Source organism: Culex quinquefasciatus, chromosome 2 (assembly GCF_015732765.1).
Source record: "Culex quinquefasciatus strain JHB chromosome 2, VPISU_Cqui_1.0_pri_paternal, whole genome shotgun sequence".
In the NCBI taxonomy this organism is placed as follows: Eukaryota; Metazoa; Arthropoda; class Insecta; order Diptera; family Culicidae; genus Culex; species Culex quinquefasciatus.
The window spans coordinates 189,879,530-189,900,257 of record NC_051862.1 but is presented as its reverse complement, the minus strand read 5'-3'; the positions used below and the strand labels follow the sequence as shown (position 1 = coordinate 189,900,257).

The window sequence follows — 20,728 nt, the reverse complement described above, 5'->3', positions numbered from 1 at the left end:
TTTTTCATTTTGCAGTCAGTTCTGCCAAAGAGGTTTCAAAAGTTACTTTTTAAAAATATATGCATTTTGATGATTTTTGATTTTTTGACTAACTTGTTTAAAAAGCAACTTAGAAATCAAGTCCATTAAAAAGAAACCCGTTTGTGGCGCTTTTGTTCTTTTTTCTAAAGGTCTTAATCGCATGAAATCATCCGGTTTCATGTGCCAAATTAGTTATCTTAACTCCTTTGTCGGCATTCGACACCCATTTGTCACCCCAACTTAGATGGCTTAATCCATCTTCACCAGAGGAGAAATGGTTTTCCTCATTAATCATTTATTATTTTTTTCTAATTTCATCAATGTCAACATCTTAAGGTCCAAACCGAGCCAAGTGCACGAGGCTGTCGAAGATAATACCTAATCTGATTATTCAAAGCTCGCCAGAAAAGGGTTTCTCCCCTTCTGATATCATGATCCACGGTTGTATATCGGTAATCTATTATTTATACTAAAATATGTCACGAACACGCGAGTTGGCCCAGTTGTGCCGGCGCGGAACATTTAAATATTTATGTTTGACGTTTTCGTTTCTTGATAAGCCGCCCAACCGATCTCGGCTACACGGAGCCCGCCTTCCCCCGCATCGCAACGTTTCGGGGGGACTCCGAGGACCCGGTTTTATCGTTTCTTAAATACTTCTGGGTTACTTGTCACATCGTTCTGTCCGTGGCTTTCGATTGTAAGATGCTGCCGATTTCCTTGGTTCAGAGGGACCGGGTGTGTGTGTGTGTGTCTTCGAATTGAGTGGATTATAATTCGACTTAATTCCGTGTGACAACGGACGGATCGGGACTCGGGGAGTCAAATGAGCTTGGCAGAGAGTTGGCCAGAGGGAACACAATCCGATCGAAGCAGGGGGACCAATGCTGTCGTTGATGGATTTAATTATTGTTTGTCGTTGACCGTAATGGGGCTTTCATTCAGGTTGTCGCAGGTCGTCGGCGTTGCTGTGGGATTATCAACTTTGATGAGATCAGTCGACGGATGGTATAGCTCTTTGTGATGTGGAAGATTTTGTTGCAAATTTCGCGAAAATGAATGGAAACAAAGTTCGCTTTCTAAGTCAAGGGGTTTCCAGCATCGTGTCAAACTGGTCACTAATCTGGAATTGCATGGAGTTTTATGAAGTAATCCAGAAATTCCGGATTTACCCAATAAATCTGAAATTTCAAAAAAATAGGGGCAGAACTTTTTTTCGAAATCTACCAAATTATTTGATATTATTCTGAATACTAAGTTTTTAATAGCAAATATTTATGGTATTCTCAGACATGTAAAACAAAATAACAACAAACGTGGATGGTGATTAGTTACTTTTTTTGTAAAGGTGTGCTATAATATTAGACAAATATTTAAACTGAATAATATTTTAAATTTTATTATAAGAGAAAATTGTTTATTTGGCTATATTTTCGATATTCACAATACTTCAAGAAAAACTTTATGTTCTAAAAGCATATCTAATAAAGGATACAACTTCCTAATGACATTAGAACAGCTATATTACTTAATTTTTTAGGTCAGTTTCATTCGCAATGCCTGTCAGTTCCACACAAAAATTTCACCTCCACCAATATGCACCTGCCACCTTCGCAATTAATAAACACACCGACCATTGATCGAGACCGTGTCCAAAAGCCGCCTCCTAAAAGCTCCGTAATGGAACCACCTTGCCACGTGCTTGGTCGCGGCACCAAACAAAACACACCGCCGGCCGTCCATTCGTCCATCCCGGGGCCCATCAAAACCCATGTCCGCCCATTGTCCACCTCAACAATAACCATCGGGACATCGTTGGAACGCGCGCGCACATTGGAATCGATATAAAATGTTTAAAAAATCACCCATTATACTATTAATTGTGGCGGCCGGCGATCCGAATCGAATCACCCGAAATGAATATATGGATTTGTCCGATGGTTTCTCTCCCCCTCAATTCTGACGATATTCAAGATTCCCAGGAATTCAAAGTTGGCTAAGGTTGGTAGATTTTAGTGAATTCTTGTGTTCTTGTAAATTGTTCACAGTTTTGCGGAAACTAACCAACTCAAAAAACAGCTAACCTTCCAATATTCCGGACCTTGCTCTAAGTCCACCTCGTCAACAGGTAGGCAGCTTCCTCACCGAGACCTGTTTATGTAAATGCAGACATCCACATAAACAGCTAATAACATCATCATGTTTCATAAACGCGCCTTCGCGTTCGATTTTCTGACCTTTTCGGGCGGGAAGATCTGTTGGGAGGGGGGGAGTGGGAAAGAGATCGCTTGTCAAGCTACTCAGCGAAGCTGATCCCCAAGCCCAAGTGAGACTTCAAAAAGCCATCAGAGGAGGACCCGAAACGAGACGAAAATAAGAACCGGCACCAAACTGACAGCCCCCAACCGTCGGTTGCGGCCAACCCTGTGTGAAACCACTCGGAAAATGAAGGAGGAGAACATAAACTGAGAAACTGACAAAACATATTCACACAATTCATAAATTTATTAATCCAATCCGATCGGAATAAATCCATTAGCGGTTCCGACCGACCCCTCGGCCTCTGTGTCGATACAGTTTTCGGGCGGGACGGACGGACGACCCGAGATCGGATTGAGACAAGCGCTTTCGCGATCGCCAAATGAGACAACCGACCGATCGGGGACTGGGGCCTTGATTCCGAACTGTTTTGCGTTAATTAAGCTGTCTTCAGACGCAATTTTTCACGGTGCTCAAGCTTTAAAAACAGCCAAGCGGGGCATTTAGCATACGGAGGAGATTCTCGATGAATTTCACATTATTTAAAACAAACTGTATTCTAACTTATGCTCCGGTTCACAACTAAAATCACTCGCTCATTGTCGATTGATTCGTGAGCGACCACGACTCGCTACACCCAAAGGAAATATATATATATCCAAATCTACAACAGTTAATTTGTTGTAGTAAATGTTAGATTTTAAAACATTTTTTGCAGCAAGTCCGTTGATCGTTTTTTGTCCGTGTATTAACATGTTAGTGATCTGCAGTTCTCACCAACACATATAATGCTGGCGCGTCCCCGAGCAACAATCCGGTGAGTAAAATATGTTGTATATCTGTCCCTCTCAATTTATCAAGCGTCCATGGCGCGATGGTAGCGTTTCGAATTGACAACCAAGAAGTAGATGGTTCAATCCTCGTTCGGTTAAGATTTTTTATCGCAATACCTGCAAACAGCTGTCGGTAATGTCGATAATTGTCGGTAATGGGCAAAAACGCCATACCCCTATATCCCAAAAATGCATGCGGACTGTACTGTACTCACAATCCAGAGGTCGCCGGTTGGAATCCCGCGGCGGGCGCTCTAAAATTCTTTGTGTAAATATGGGTATTCGGCGCCGTCGCTCTGTGCCATACTTTCATACACTTAGGAGCCCAGGGCGGCGAAGTCCTTGTAGATAAAAAGGAAGACACTAGTGGTTGATACTAGCAATGGTGGCCGACAGCTATAAAGTCAACTTCGTTATAACTTTTATTAAAAGTGAAAATAAACAGAAATGTTCACAAAAAGTTGATCTACTCGTTGGTGTACTTGGTTTTAGTGAATTTCAAGGAACAATCCAGATTATCCAGCATCATTCAAACACGACCGCTTATTAAGCTTAAAATGGGCATATTTCCCCTACTTCATGAGTTTCTTGGCCTACTCCGTCCGTCGATGACAGTCACAAACGAATATGCTAGTGCTAGTGATCGAAGCTAGAGCTCGTTTGACTTGCACTTTTACAGTTAAATGAATAATGATTTTAAGCAATCTCCTCTATAGTGGAAAAAATCGTGACGTCAGAAATGAAGTCATATCACTCAAAGTTCATTTTGTGGGTGACTTTAACATTTTGACCAAGTTTGACAGCTACATTGTCCCCAGTTTTCTGTGGGAGAGAAAAGGAGGCGAATACTTTATGAAAATCATACCTGGGTAATTCTCCGCCAACTCACACAGCAGTTGCCCCGACCCCTCTTCGATTTGCGTGAAACTTTGTCCTAAGGGGTAACTTTTGTCCCTGATCACGAATCCGAGGTCCGTTTTTTGATATCTCGTGACGGAGGGGCGGTACGACCCCTTCCATTTTTGAACATGCGAAAAAAGAGGTGTTTTTCAATAATTTGCAGCCTAAAACGGTGATGAGATAGAAATTTGGTGTCAAAGGGACTTTTATGTAAAATTAGACGCCCGGTTTGATGGCGTACTCAGAATTCCGAAAAAACGTATTTTTCATCGAAAAAAAACACTAAAAAAGTTTTAAAAATCCTCCCATTTTCCGTTACTCGACTGTAAAAAATTTTGGAACATGTCATTTTATGGGAAATTTAATGTACTTTTCGAATCTACATTGTCCCAGAAGGGTCATTTTTTCATTTAGAACAAAATTTTTCATTATAAAATTTCGTGTTTTTTCTAACTTTGCAGGATTATTTTTTAGAGTGTTTTAATGTTCTACAAAGTTGTAGAGCAGACAATTACAAAAATTTTGATATATAGACATAAGGGGTTTGCTTATAAACATCACAAGTTATCGCGATTTTACGAAAAAAAGTTTTGAAAAAGTTGGTCGTCATCGATCATGGCCGTTCATGGTCACCCGCGACAGACACGGACGACGAAACAAAGAGAAACGCAAAAAGTAACTTTTTCAAAACTTTTTTTCGTAAAATCGCGATAACTTGTGATGTTTATAAGCAAACCCCTTATGTCTATATATCAAAATTTTTGTAATTGTCTGCTCTACAACTTTGTAGAACATTAAAACACTCTAAAAAATAACCCTGCAAAGTTAGAAAAAACACGAAATTTTAAAATGAAAAATTTTGTTCTAAATGAAAAAATGACCCTTCTGGGACAATGTAGATTCGAAAAGTACATTAAATTTCCCATAAAATAACATGTTCCAAAATTTTTTACAGTCGAGTAACGGAAAATGGGAGGATTTTTAAAACTTTTTTAGTGTTTTTTTCGATGAAAAATACGTTTTTTCGGAATTCTGAGTACGCCATCAAATCGGGCGTCTAATTTTACATAAAAGTCCCTTTGACACCAAATTTCTATCTCATCACCGTTTCAGGCTGCAAATTATTGAAAAACACCTCTTTTTTTCGCATGTTCAAAAATGGAAGGGGTCGTACCGCCCCTCCGTCACGAGATATCAAAAAACGGACCTCGGATTCGTGATCAGGGACAAAAGTTACCCCTTAGGACAAAGTTTCACGCAAATCGAAGAGGGGTCGGGGCAACTTTTCCCGATTTCGTGTGAGTTGGTAGAGAATTACCCACCTGTCAAAATTCCTAGCCTCAAAATTTTGTCACGAGTTGCTATTCTCCTCCTCTACTTTCGTTCGTTTCACACACAAACGAATGAGTGCTGCGCAAAGTCACTCACACAATCATTGACTCCCCTCTAGAAATACATTGGCTGAGAGAACGGTCGTTTGACATTCTACCAAGATTACGATCATCGCTCCCATAATCGCATTCGAATGACTCACCACGCAGCAAACACAAGGAAAAGAAAGACGAAAAACGAGAGAAAGAGAAAAAGCTGCTTGAGTGGTGCTCATTTTTCATTTGTTTCGTCTTTGTGCTTACGTTCACCGACCATTGTCAAGCCCAGAAAAACTGGCAGTGTTGCAAGCAGACATGCATCGGCACTCAATAGCACTTGACAGTTTTTTTAAGGCCATAGCTTGGAAAAGGCACTATATCAATTTGTTTTGTGCCTAAAGTATGTTTTTTTCATTGCACTATGAGGTTCTGAACGACCGAAACCTTTATCTTCACTTATTCGCTAGTTTTAGTGATGAAGTGCTATTTGAGTGCTAAATAGCACATTTAGCACTTGAATTTTTTGTGATATTCAAATCACTATTAATTTTTTGCTAATCCAAACTGCATAGTTAACAACGATTATAAAAAGCTTCTAACTAAAGCTTGTTTTGATGCACTGTGAGCAAAGATTCACTTTGCCGGTTTACGAAGGCAATCATCTCAAAATGTGGTGAAGTGCTATTGAGTGCCGATGCACGTCTGGTTGCAAGCGCAAAACATACGTTGCCAGTGCCGATTTATTTAGCATCGACCAATCTGTGTCCCTTGACAATCTGTAATGAGATAGTGTGTAAAATGAGACAGCGTACCAGGGACAAGCGAAGGGATTTGCAATACGGGAATTTTTGCTTGCTTGACTTTTTTTAGAGTGTTAGGGAAATTTTCCACTCTATCCCCAAGTAAGTCTCGCTTATAGTTGGACGGCTTTTGTGAAAGTATAAAAATGTTTGTTTTAACAACACACAGTAAAAACTTAATAAAAATCCTTTATTTTGTCTGATCTTTTCACAGAGAATTTCTCACAAGCCAGCTGATACTGTACCACCATGGAAAGCTTCTTTCCTCAAAATAACCGTTGCCATCCAAGCGATTTGGTGAAATATTTAACGCTTCTCAAATTTATGGTATCAGCTCTTTTTTACTTCTTTCCATTCGATTAAATCTCAAACTATTTCGCATAATGGACTGCTTCATTCACCAAAAAGAAAAACTATACCAGCTGATAGACGTTTAGGCTAATATGGGTCATTCCATCTGAAGCGGAACAGCATTTGAAAATTACCCTCTCCGATCCTGCTCAAATTTGGCAGGGCTGTTGATAATATCAAAACATGCAAGAATCCCGAATTTCATCCAAATCGGACCACCCCCTCCATTTTTGTACCTCCCCAAAAAATCGACTTTTTGGGGATTTTTGACCAAACCTCCTAGTTTCAAATGACGATAACTCAGGAACCACAAATCTTAGAGGGTCGGTCTTAGACTCAATTTTGAAGGAAATTGGACGTAGAATCCATTTCCGTGATCAAAATGTTGATTTATTTATTTATTCTACCTGTATTGCGCAATTGAAAACTATAAACGGCTGTATCTCAAAACACCCCAACTTATTTTTTTTTATTTGACCTCACCATTGTGTTCCCCGGCCAATTTTACATAAGAATCACTTATCGACAGAAATGAATATGTTTCGTTCCAGAGATATCGAATTTTAAAGTTTTGTGTTTTCGAGATTACCTACATCAGCTTCATTCGCCGCATCTGCTAGAAGCACACAGGTGGGCCGATCAATAACTGCTACCTGGTCATTTATTGAAATAATATTTCATCATAAATAATCTTTATCAAATTGGGCAAAAATTAACTGTATAACACTGTAGGAAACTGAAGTTTAATCGCGAATAATCGCGAAATGTCTGCTCAAAAAAATTAATGAAATGAATTTCTGTGCTAACCCACAGGACAGAGCAATAACGACACACAGTAAAGGGCAGAATTGGATTCCGACGAAGCGAGCAGGAAAATGCAATTAATCTTGTTTGTAACACTGAACAATAAGTGCACGATACATTATTGAGTAAAAAATATGAATTAAAATGAATCAAATTTGTTGATACGTTGTACTCTAGTGAAGGACGATCACAAGGAATAGAAAAAGGATTTCTGGAAAGTATAAAATTGAAAAATGTAAGCAAATCACAAAGTTTGATCTGCTTCAAAGCGGCTAATTCCCCAAATTTAGTTGCGATGATTTCGACACCATCCGAACAACAGTGTTTTTTCTTCTATCACGGCTGCTGTCCTCACGTATGAAGATTTTTTAAAATTAAATGTATCTTGACCAAAATCATCTTTCAATCAAATCGAGCTGGCTAACAATATAAAAAATGATTTAATATGATCAATCTATTAAACCATAAATCAAATTTATCAAATTATGTTAAAGTGTCAATAGTAAACTATAGTAATGATAATAATAATAATAAAGCAGGTTTTGGGGTTTTTGCTGAATGGCACTATTTTGCTACCGCCCATGATAAAGGCCCTAGTCATGGCCTCGGAGGTACTATGAAACGGTTAGCAACACGTAAAAACGGTTCATTCAAAATAACCCAATAAATATTCCTTTCACAAAAATAGATTGATCAAGGTGGGTATCAGCCATTTGAATAAATATTTGCGTAAATTTTTAAAATTTAAATTAAATTATTCATCTCCCAGAACATCAGGTAGCCGTTATTGATCGGCCCGCCTGTATGCTTCTAGCAGATGCGGCGAATGAAGCTGTTGTAGGTAATCTCGAAAACACAGAACTTTAAAATTCGATATCTCTGGAACGAAACATATTCATTTCTGTCGATAAGTGATTCTTATGTAAAATTGGCCGAGGAACACGATGGTGAGGTCAAATAAAAAAAATAAGTTGGGGTGTTTTGAGATACAACCATTTAAAGTTTTCAATTGCGCAATACAGGTAGAATAAATAAATAAATCGACATTTTGATCACGGAAATGGATTCTACGTCCAATTTCCTTCAAAATTGAGTCTAAGACCGACCCTCTAAGATTTGTGGTTCCTGAGTTATCATCATTTGAAACTAGGAGGTTTGGTCAAAAATCGCCAAAAAGTCGATTTTTTGGGGAGGTACAAAAATGGAGGGGGTGCTCCGATTTGGATGAAATTCGGGATTCTTGCATGTTTTGATAGTATCAACAGCCCTGCCAAATTTGAGCAGGATCGGAGAGGGTAATTTTCAAATTTGCACTTTTTCGTGCACAGTTGAGATGGAATGACCCATATAGCGACGAAATCAGCCTTCACTGACAAATGGGGCGTCCGCTGGCAAAGCCAAGGAAGCACTCCATCTCCACCCAAAATGTCGCTCGTCCGTCCCCCCCAGATTCACAGATTGAGGTGGAAATGTTTGGAAACAAACCCGCAGCCACTCATTAAAATAACGACCCTTATCGCTATACTCTATCTAAATTAGTAAAACTTTTAGTCACAACATAGGCCAAAACTCGGAGCGCGACTCGCGCGGCTATCCACCTGAAAACGTCGAAATTTTAAATCCTTAATTTATGGCTGTCAAATGTTGTTTGCCCCAGTAGCCTGACTAAAGTCGACCGCGCCTGAGCACTTCGCGGGGCCGATGGCGGGGATGATGTCGATACAGGAGGATTGAGGGGCCACTTAATGCATTTTTTTTTGGTTCAATCGGGTTCGACCCCATGTGCTAGTGTTAGATTTTAAAGTTTCGAACACTACTCACATGTGAAAAATGGTAATTTATGCTAGGAGATTCGGAATGATCACTGAAACGTTAAAATGCTGTAGATGGACATTTATTGGATCACACAAAATTAAGTAATTGTTTAAATTCAATCGATGGAACATTAACAACTACAGTTTTTACTTTGTTTATAACATGATACATTTTTTTACAGGAGAGAAATACTACTCATTGTCTCTATTACATATAATATAGCTATGTTTGATTTGTTGCACATTTTAAAGAATTGCGATATTTTGTTCTATTTTATCTTCTGTGTTTTTTTGTGTTGCATTCCGTTGGCATTTTGTAGCTTTGGTAAAAAAAAGATTTGTTATGCACCTGTCTTCCAAAAAAGCGTAGTGAATTGTGTTGGGTTTTTCATACAGAATTACTATTTAACACTTCTATATTATATCTTAAAATGCGACAACAAGTAATGTTTTTTTTTTGTTTTGTAAGATTTGCAGCAAACTACATGTCCAACTTGATTGGTTCATAATTTTACTATTTATATTATATTTGATAAATTTAACTTAATTGTCCAACATTTTTTTCATGATCAAATAATATGAGTATGACTCGTTGACCAACTGTAAAAATAATTGCAGTTGATGGAATATGCAATGCAATATTTAATTTTTTAAACTAACCTCAGCGAAGGATTCCATGTCTGCGTAGTAAAACTTGCCCGCAGTTAGTCCAACTCGTTTCTGTGACATTTGCAACATCAGCAAAATATTTTGCTGGATGTCCAGCGGTGCATCGTACCACTTTGTATCGTAAATTACGAAGGAAAGTTCTGCAGCCTATTGATAAATAATGATGGTGGAAGTTTCTGTTGTTATGGGACTGCTATTTGATCTCAATAACCTCGCAAATTGTTTTCAAAATTTCCAAATGAAAAATATGTATAATACAGATTTTGTATGTTTACAGAGAAATCATTCAATAAAATATTTACCAAATCATTCAACCGTTTTCCTGTGTAGCACATTGCCAAAACTTTGCCAAGGGCACAAAGCAAGAATGTAAACACTCTGTCTGCCGGAAAATCGTTTGAATACTGTTGAATGGAAGTAACTAGTATTTTTTTTGTTATATATAAAAAAAACTTAATCTAATACCTTTGATATTCCAAACAGCACAAAACTCAAAACCACCAGAAAAACAAAGTGATAGCAAAGAAATATCAAATTCATTATGTCCTCCAGCAGCGAGATGCACCTGAAAATAAGATTAATGTCATAAAATTTGCATTTCACTGGAAAAACACTTACTCCAAAGCTGAATTGTGCATTGCCACAATTTTGGAAATGCCCCCTTTGTCCAACGGTTTGTCCCCACTAAGGCGCTTAACCATGGCGATGGTGACATCTAGCGGTGGTAAACCGTACAGGGCAAAAACGCTAAAGAAAAACTAACTTAATCCACCTATGTGGTTGGAGCCTTCCTCACTCATTATCAACAATGGCTGATTTGATGGGGTTGTACACAAATTTCATCTATTTTTTAGATCCGGAATAAAAAAGTACATAAATATCACTTAAGTGGCCATATCTCGAGACAGGGTTGCCAGATCTTCAATGTTTTGGACTCGTTGGAAAGGTCTTTTGATAAACTAACCAACGATGGGTCGGATGGTGGAGCCGGACATAGTTTACATACATTTAAGTGAGATCCGGCTTCCAAAAAGTACATAAATATCACTTAAATGGCCATATCTCGAGACAGGGTTGCCAGATCTTCAATGTTTTGGACTCGTTGGAAAGGTCTTTTAATAACCTATCCAACGATGGGTCAGATGGTGGATCCGAACATAGTTTACATGCATTTAAGTGAGATCCGGCTTCCAAAAAGTACATAAATATCACTTAAATGGCCATATCTCGAGACAGGGTTGCCAGATCTTCAATGTTTTGGACTCGTTGGAAAGGTCTTTTGATAACCTATCCAACGATGGGTCGGATGGTGGATCCGAACATAGTTTACATGCATTTAAGTGAGATCCGGCTTCCAAAAAGTACATAAATATCACTTAAATGGCCATATCTCGAGACAGGGTTGCCAGATCTTCAATGTTTTGGACTCGTTGGAAAGGTCTTTTGATAACCTATCCAACGATGGGTCGGATGGTGGATCCGAACATAGTTTACATGCATTTAAGTGAGATCCGGCTTCCAAAAAGTACATAAATATCACTTAAATGGCCATAACTCGAGGCAGGGTTGCCAGATCTTCAATGTTTTGGACTTTTTGGAAAGGTCTTTTGATAACCTATCCAACGATGGGTCGGATGATGGATTCGGACATAGTTTACATGCATTTAAGTGAGATCCAGATCTTCAATGTTTTGGACTCGTTGGAAAGGTCTTTTGATAACCTATCCAACGATGGGTCGGATGGTGGATCCGAACATAGTTTACATACATTTAAGTGAGATCCGGCTTCCAAAAAGTACATAAATATCACTTAAATGGCCATATCTCGAGACAGGGTTGCCAGATCTTCAATGTTTTGGACTTTTTGGAAAGGTCTTTTGATAACCTATCCAACGATGGGTCGGATGATGGATCCGGACATAGTTTACATGCATTTAAGTGAGATCCGGCTTCCAAAAAGTACATAAATATCACTTAAATGGCCATATCTCGAGACAGGGTTGCCAGACGGAGAGTGAATCGACGCGCGCGAATCCGCGGGAAAGTGGTAGAAAGTTCTCGAAATCATTGAAAAAGGGGTCGCGGTTTGCCCAGAGATGTTGGGCCATCAGTCGTGTGGTGTTCGTTGGATCGATCGGAGAGTGAATCGACGCGCGCGAATCCGCGGGAAAGTGGTAGAAAGTTCTCGAAATCATTGAAAAGGGGTCGCGGTTTGCCCAGAGATGTTGGGCCATCAGTCGTGTGGTGTTCGTTGGATCGATCGGAGAGTGAATCGACGCGCGCGAATCCGCGGGAAAGTGGTAGAAAGTTCTCGAAATCATTGAAAAAGGGGTCGCGGTTTGCCCAGAGATGTTGGGCCATCAGTCGTGTGGTGTTCGTTGGATCGATCGGAGAGTGAATCGACGCGCGCGAATCCGCGGGAAAGTGGTAGAAAGTTCTCGAAATCATTGAAAAAAAGGTCGCGGTGTGCCCAGAGATGTTGGGCCATCAGTCGTGTGGTGTTCGTTGGATCGATCGGAGAGTGAATCGACGCGCGCGAATCCGCGGGAAAGTGGTAGAAAGTTCTCGAAATCATTGAAAAAGGGGTCGCGGTTTGCCCAGAGATGTTGGGCCATCAGTCGTGTGGTGTTCGTTGGATCGATCGGAGAGTGAATCGACGCGCGCGAATCCGCGGGAAAGTGGTAGAAAGTTCTCGAAATCATTGAAAAAGGGTCGCAGTGTGCCCAGAGAAGTTGGGCCATCAGTCGTGTGGTGTTCGTTGGATCGATCGAAGTGTGAATAGGCGCGCGCGAACCCGCGAGAAGTAGATCGGAAAAGAATTGAAATAGAGATTCGCATCGTTGAATTATATATTATATTTTCATTTCGTTTTGAAAGCCCATCCCATAGCACCGTTGCTCGGATGGCACGCCGGCGGTAAGAAGTTAAACATAAAAATTGTACATCACGGAATAATACGTTAATTCAAAATTCATTTCGTTTTGAAAGTCCTTCCCAAAGCATCGTTGCTCGGATGGCACGCCGGCGGTAAGAAGTAAAAAATACGCGATTGATAAGACCTTCTCATAGCGTCGTAGCTCGGAAGGCAACGATTGTTTCACTTTCTGGTCATATCATCTACCAAGATGAATCCTGACCTTTCCTTTCCTTCCCCTACTAACACAATTCCCCACTCCCGTGATGCTTGAAGGAGATGCTGTGGATTCAACGGTCTCATGCGGTGTCAACAGGTATAGAGCGACAAACTCTGTGTCTGATGAGTCTGCAACTTCAACTATCGGACTAACATTCCTACCTTTGTTGAACTGCATCTCCTTGGGGGCGCCGGTATTGACTCAAAGCAGAGATCTTCAGGGGTTATACAGTGAGGATGATTAGCTCCCACTACTCATCTGTTGGTTCATTGTGTAACTTCAGCTGATCCGTCAATAACGGAGTAGCAGCTCATTGGCAGTCAACCATGCTCATGCTCATGCTCATGCTATGCTCATGCTCATATCTCGAGACAGGGTTGCCAGATCTTTAATGTTTTGGACTCGTTGGAAAGGTCTTTTGATATCCAACGATGGGTCGGATGGTGGATCTGGACATATTTTACATACATTTAAGTGAGATCCGGCTTCCAAAAAGTACATAAATATCACTTAAATGGCCATATCTCGAGACAGGGTTGCCAGATCTTCAATGTTTTGGACTCGTTGGAAAGGTCTTTTGATAACCTATCCAACGATGGGTTGGATGGTGGATCCGAACATAGTTTACATGCATTTAAGTGAGATCCGGCTTCCAAAAAGTACATAAATATCACTTAAATGGCCATATCTCGAGACAGGGTTGCCAGATCTTCAATGTTTTGGACTTTTTGGAAAGGTCTTTTGATAACCTATCCAACGATGGGTCGGATGATGGATCCGGACATAGTTTACATGCATTTAAGTGAGATCCGGCTTCCAAAAGTACATAAATATCACTTAAATGGCCATATCTCGAGACAGGGTTGCCAGATCTTCAATGTTTTGGACTCGTTGGAAAGGTCTTTGATAACCTATCCAACGATGGGTCGGATGGTGGATCCGAACATAGTTTACATGCATTTAAGTGAGATCCGGCTTCCAAAAAGTACATAAATATCACTTAAATGGCCATATCTCGAGACAGGGTTGCCAGATCTTCAATGTTTTGGACTCGTTGGAAAGGTCTTTTGATAACCTATCCAACGATGGGTCGGATGATGGATCCGGACATAGTTTACATGCATTTAAGTGAGATCCGGCTTCCAAAAAGTACATAAATATCACTTAAATGGCCATATCTCGAGACAGGGTTGCCAGATCTTTAATGTTTTGGACTCGTTGGAAAGGTCTTTTGATATCCAACGATGGGTCGGATGGTGGATCTGGACATATTTTACATACATTTAAGTGAGATCCGGCTACAAAAAAGTACATAAATATCACTTAAATGGCCATATCTCGAGACTGGGTTGCCAGATCTTCAATGTTTTGGACTTTTTGGAAAGGTCTTTTGATAACCTATCCAACGATGGGTCGGATGATGGATCCGGACATAGTTTACATACATTTAAGTGAGATCCGGCTTCCAAAAAGTACATAAATATCACTTAAATGGCCATATCTCGAGACAGGGTTGCCAGATCTTCAATGTTTTGGACTCGTTGGAAAGGTCTTTTGATAACCTATTCAACGATGGGTCGGATGGTGGATCCGGACATAGTTTACATACATTTAAGTGAGATCCGGATATATGTGAAAACACATTTTTATACATAACTTTTGAACTACTTTTCGAAACTTCAATCTGTATAAAACTCGATCTATGGGACCCTAAACCAAGTCGAATGCAACTGGTTCGGGTCAAATCGGTTCAGCCAGTGCTGAGAAACATGAGCTAGTTTGTTGGTCACATACATACATACACACACACATACACACACACATACACACACACATACACACAGACATTTGTTCAGTTTTCGATTCTGAGTCGATATGTATACATGAAGGTGGGTCTACGACGTTTTTATACAAAGTTCATTTTTAGAGCAGGATTATAGCCTTACCTCAGTGAGGAAGGCAAAACGAATCCATCACAACGATCATGTCCATAAAGGAAATTCCGGGAAATTGCAACAGGTGGAACACAATGGCGCGGAAAATGTTTGAGGTGTAGTCGAAGTAGAAGTCATTTGGTCTGGAATAGTGGGAATACTAACATTTGCGCAAACGTTGCAAAATTATAAGCTTAATAGCTGATACCCAAGTTGAGTGGCAGTAGCTACCACTGGATACTCTGGCCAAAATATGAAACTGACAACAGTGTAAACGATTGGAACGAGTATGAAGAATGCGTAAGCAACAATTCCAAAACAGAGATAAAATCGATTGAGTTTTGCGACCCGTGATGAATGCATTTCCATGATCCTAAGGTTGTCATCGGAATGTTCTGATTCACTAACTGTTTAGTGGATGAAACGGAATTAGCACTAATTACATGCCTTTCCAAAACAAATACCTGTTTTGTGGATGTCTTCAAGATTTCTCAAAAGCTCAACAAACTCATCATTTTTCCACGAAATGACACAGAAATCGATGGTTGAACCAATCAGAAACAACAAGTAGCCAATTTTCATCAGCATCCTCGAGCTCGAATCTTCGTGGAGCACTGAAATTAACGTCGGGATCACCAGGGACACCATTCCAGCGACCAGCAAACCAACGAAACGTCCCACCCAACGTTTGTTTGGACCACAAACACCGAAGTACTCCAACGCGTGAATTGAGGAAAATTTAACGTACACGAACGTGGTTGCTTCCAACCAATTCAGGAACGATTCGAACTTGGGCGAGGTCCACGATTTGAATTTTGTGAAAACTGACATTTTTGCTACTTGTTCACTGATGTGTCTTGTAGGGACTAACTCAAAAAATAGGAAATTGCGATTTCTTACAAAGGTACAACATGCAAAATGACTCAGAATGACATCCTAATGATATTTTACAAAAATCAAAACGAAAATAGCTGGCAGTACAAATTACAAGGCAAAATTTACTAACTTTCCAAAGCCACTTAACAGAAAATAATTAGAGATTGAAGGTATTCTATGCGGAATGTCGTCATCTAAATCGAACCAAAAGTGGAAATACGCGCACCTGTTACCCAATACCTACTTCAAAGCTATTTTGATGATGCACCACTGATTAAAGGGTTACGTCAAGAAATGCCGCCAGACCTTTCTTATCCTCAGCGGCATTTTCAAAAAAAAACCTCATTTGATGAATCACTCGTTTCACAATATTTTTTCCTTATAAATTGCCATCCCAATGCACACAGCATTGTGCCCTCACAGGCGGGATTATTTCATTATTTAAATGAATTCATTTTCCTAATGTTCCGTAACCAATTCAGGGCAAGGGCCATTCAGTAAGAGGGAGCTTGAAACCACAAAAATGCATTTAAACTGCACACTTTCCGGTGCAGCAAGTGATTGTCCGGTAGCATGAAAGGCTACAGCGAGGCGTTAAAAGGAGTTTATTTTGGATACCAGCATTTTAAGGTTCGACATTGTACCAACCTGGCATGAATATTTTAATTTGAAGAACCTTGCCAATGTACTTATCAATGTTCTTATCAATGTTGCCAAAATCTTCAAAAAGGGAGTGTTATAATATTGTAAAATTTATAAAAACAAAATCTTGATCCAAAATAATACATTCAATAAACGGATTTTCTCATTTCTCACTGTAAACGTTAATTCTCTCTGATTTCAAATATTAGTTTTGAAATGCATTTTTAAAGTTTCTAAAACTTTGTACATTTGAATTTTCTTTTTAAAGAAGTTTCTTGAGAAATTATGTTATCACAACATTTGTTCAACATGAAAAGTACATCGAACACTTTAATTTAATTTATGACAATGTTATGGAAAAATAATTGAGGCATTATCCATATATCAATATTTAAATGGTTGAAAATTATTTAAAACTAAGCAAAAATTATAACAAAATTATTTAAGAATATATAAGTCGCCTCCCTGATAGCAAAACCTCGCTCAAATCAACAAGCTAATAAATCAAAAATGAATCCATAAAACCTGTTTCATGCTGTTTACTTTCTTGTACTCCACTAGGTGATGACCGATGATTGGGCTTCCAATTCGCGCACAAATTTATTGCCATTTATGGACTTTTATAACATTATTTGAATCAGCAAGTTTTTAGAGTTTAACCTCTCTCTCTCTCTCTCTCTCTCGATACCGCTGCCGCCGCGTTCGAAATTATGTTGCCAACAGTCTTGTTTTTTCAACCAGTTTGCGGTTTTCGCAAAACTTTAGGTCTTATTGCTGCTACTGCTGTGATTGTAAAGCAACAAATTTGCGGCGGCGAACGTTGTAAAAAACCAGCCGTTTTGATGTGATATTTGATTGCCGCCACACCGCCGATGCCTTAATTTGTTTTTATGGTTGCCATATTCACGCGCGCCGCCACCACCTCGCAGATTATGGCGCACCAGACGCACTTCTGGTTTTGATTGAGACGTTGTAAAACGGAATTAGTTGTTGGGCAATGAATAATTAATAATTTAACCTACACAGATTTTTGCACTGGGAAACTAAGTGAGGTTAAATCAAGCATTAACAGAGTTTGTTGCGATGTTTCGTACAAAGATTTAGAGAAGTAAAAAACAATGTTGACACTTTTTTTTTCTAAAAAATACTAGATTCAATTTTATTATTCTATATTTGCTTACTAAGTAAGGATAAAATCCTCTACAAACATGTCATCATGTTTTCGTTATGATATTTTATGAATACACATTTCTTCACATCGCGATAAAAATGTTCCAGCTTTTCAACGAGCAAACACAGTCTTCATTTTTCCACGCCAATACTGAAAAGTTGAAAATTGATCCAACCAAAAAGAGTTGCATTCCCATCTTCATGAGAACTCCATGAATTGACGTTTCACCAATCATAGCCCAAAATCTCGGTAGAACCATAAAAACGCAACAGAAAACCAGCGCGACTGCGAACAACTTTGGCGAGTTACGATTTGGACCACAGATGCCGCAAACTTCCGCGATGCGAAAAATTGTCAGCCTAACGTATTGACGTTTTCTCGTGGATTGATGGTTGCAGAAAGGAAGTTTTCCTGATTTAACATTCCAACGCCCAAGGCTCCAAAAAAGTTGGAACGGTAACTTCAACTCGACATTTCTCGGGCATAACTCAACCAATCAAGATGATTCTTCTTTTCAGTGATTTGTTAGGATGTCTAGATAATTCTAAAACTTTGCAGAACATAATTTGATCAAATCTGTAATTTTTGCGATCAAAAACATCGTTCCAACTTTTTTTTCGCATGTAAAAAAAATTCGTCAGAAAATCCGCGGAGACAGTCGTTTTAAAAAGGTGGAACGATGTTTTCGGTCGCAGAAATTACAGATTTGTTCAAATCAAGTTCAGTAAAATTTTAGGATCATCTAGACATTTTTATAAATCACTAGAAACAAGAATCGTCCCGATTGGTTGAGTAATGCCCGAGAACCAGCGAGTTGAAGTTACCGTTCCACCTTTTTTGGGAAGCTTGGGCGTCCGTGTAAGTTGGACATACGTTGGGCGTTCCAGTGTTAATTGCTTCAAATGATTTCGCAAAACATATCTCAACTCAATGGAACATTGTTCGAGACTGGTTAAGTGCAAAATGATTGTCGTTGAGTTGTTTTTAAGTGTTGCTTCAGCATGATTTTTTCAGCTAAGTTCTAAATATAATTCAATCGCCATCTTGTATTAGAAATAAATTCGGAAAAAATGTCAGTGATTTTAGGAAAAAAGGTCTTCTTATACAATTTTCAAAAGGCATAAATCAATTGACAACATTTCAAAAAAATTAATGAATGACAAAAATCTACCAGTCATATATACCAATCTTATAACTCAACTGATACAACATTGCACTGCCGAACCTAAAGGATAATAATTGCCAAAAGTTGTTGTTAAACTTTCCTTTGACACAATTATAAAGTTCAAAGCAGCTGATTCATTACCCACCGAGAAAATCGAAATGCCTGGACATTTATAATAAGTGCTCGATATTGGTGCAATGAGTTAGAGGCTCTTAATTAGAAAAAAATGTAATTTTGGCACGTTCTGCAAGTGCCTGTACCATGCGCAAAATTGGAGAAACTGGCCAATATTTTTGGACTAGTTTGATATATGGGACATTAGGGTGTAATATCAAAATCGATTTTCCAGCACAGCATTATTTTAGTTCCTTTTGGGGTCCTAAACAACTCCCCAAAGTTTGGGAACGATTGGTTTAGTCCTCAATTTGCGCAAAGCGATTCAATTTTCCATACAAATTTGTATGGGAAAAATCATTTGAATTTTGATATTTAAAAATCCAAGTTTCACGCTATACTAAAACCGGATTCATATTCGGATGCACCGGAATATGCTCTACAACTTTCCCGAAGAGAGTATGGTGCTAGCTTGCTCCTATAAAAAGATATAGCATGTTCAAAACTCGTCTAAAACGTGTTTTTTAGATCGAAAATCACGTTTTAGACGAGTTTTGAGGACACTGTATCTTTTTATAGGAGCAAGTTAGCACAAAACTCTCTTCGGGAAAGTTGTAGAGCACATTCCGGAGCATCCGAATATGAATCCGGTTTTAGTATAGCGTGAAACTTGGATTTTTTAATTATCAAAATTCAAAAAAATGATTTTTCCCATACAAATTTGTATGGAAAATTGAATTGCTTTGCGAAAAGTGAGAACTAAACCAATCATTCCCAAACTTTGGGAAGTTGATAAGAACCCTATAAGGAACCAAAAAGTTGCTGTGCTAGCCAAATTTGGACAACTTTATTTTTTTCCATACAACCATATTACACCCTAATGGGACATTCCTTCCCAAGTGACCACGCGTCCAACATCGACCTTCACCAAATCTGCTCATATTTGGCATGGGGGTTGTTTTTGCCCCAAATACAAAGAATCCAAAGTTTGGTGACATTTGGTCCACCCCCGCGCCCGTGGCACCCCCCTCTTTTTCTGAGATTTTTGAAAAACCTCATTTTTAAAATGCTTTTTGCTAAGAGAAAAGTTTAGAAAAAGTGAACTTTTGGGTATGCATATTTGAAGATTTTTTGATGTAGAATCGAATGGCGTACTCAAAATTTACGTACAGTGTTGCCAGATATGAAAATTTTGCGCTTTAAGTTTTAAAATGCATTTTTAACCCTTTGGACGAGCACTTACGGGAAAACTGACAATTGCATTCGATTGCTGAGAGTTTTTTACATTAAATTCAATCAAAACCTCAGAGTAAAATGAATATTTCTTGAGATATCACATTTTTAAGTTGGAAAGCTCTGTATTGCACAGCAAATGTTTTACTTAACCATCAATTTTCAACAGTACATTGCGTGAGAGAATAGTAGGCCTTGAAATTTGAATATTCTTTTTTTCATTTTCTAAACGGAAGCAAGTGAATGTCCCAAAATTGAATTTATGTATGTATGTATTGTATGTATGCATTTGAACCTTCGTCTTGGCAGGACTTGGCGTGGTTCACGGATATAAGAAAATGACAAAATGTTTAATTTCGAGCGCATCAACCTGAATTTTCTAGTTTTATGGCTCCAGAAGCTAGCCTGAAAATATGAGCTTATTTGGTTAGGGTTGGTGGGTCCAATTTTTACCTGAAGGATTTTTGGAGTTTTTTTTTGCAAAATTTAAAAACATGCTCAAAAAATAAACCTATATCATTTCGGGATCAATTCCTAGCACTTTGCGATGTTCTACAAAGTTGTTCCCCGGATAAAAATCTTTGAGAATTTTGACAATAAGAAAATTTGATAGCATTTTGGGAAACTTTGTCGAAGAA

The 20,728-nt window shown here is 38.9% G+C and overlaps 1 protein-coding gene and 1 long non-coding RNA gene across 2 annotated transcripts; both read right to left on the bottom strand.

Moving 5' to 3' along the window:
- Positions 1-9,216: 9,216 nt before the first annotated feature.
- LOC119767787 (odorant receptor 85b-like) lies at positions 9,217-10,555 on the bottom strand. Its single transcript, XM_038257268.1, has 5 exons — positions 10,440-10,555; positions 10,287-10,386; positions 10,124-10,225; positions 9,813-9,968; positions 9,217-9,752 (listed from the first exon to the last, which is right to left on the bottom strand). Exons 1-5 carry the CDS (start codon positions 10,520-10,522, stop codon positions 9,696-9,698), a joined length of 498 nt encoding a protein of 165 aa, XP_038113196.1. The 5' UTR covers positions 10,523-10,555; the 3' UTR covers positions 9,217-9,695.
- A 4,384-nt stretch (positions 10,556-14,939) lies between these two features.
- Positions 14,940-15,708, bottom strand: LOC119768011. The gene is made up of 3 exons (XR_005277853.1): positions 15,354-15,708; positions 15,098-15,296; positions 14,940-15,032 (listed from the first exon to the last, which is right to left on the bottom strand). It is a non-coding gene; the product is annotated as an uncharacterized LOC119768011 (long non-coding RNA).
- Between the last annotated feature and the right edge of the window lie 5,020 nt (positions 15,709-20,728).

What these genes read in the sequence shown, in the direction of transcription:
- LOC119767787 (XM_038257268.1), bottom strand. Translation starts at nt 10,522, where the DNA reads ATGGTTAAGCGCCTTAGTGGGGACAAACCGTTGGACAAAGGGGGCATT. An exon ending in ATGCACAATTCAGCTTTGGA is followed by an intron (nt 10,387 to 10,439) that starts GTAAGTGTTTTT and finishes TCTTATTTTCAG; the next exon opens with GTGCATCTCGCTGCTGGAGG. An exon ending in GAAAACGGTTGAATGATTTG is followed by an intron (nt 9,969 to 10,123) that starts GTAAATATTTTA and finishes ATTTATCAATAG; the next exon opens with GCTGCAGAACTTTCCTTCGT.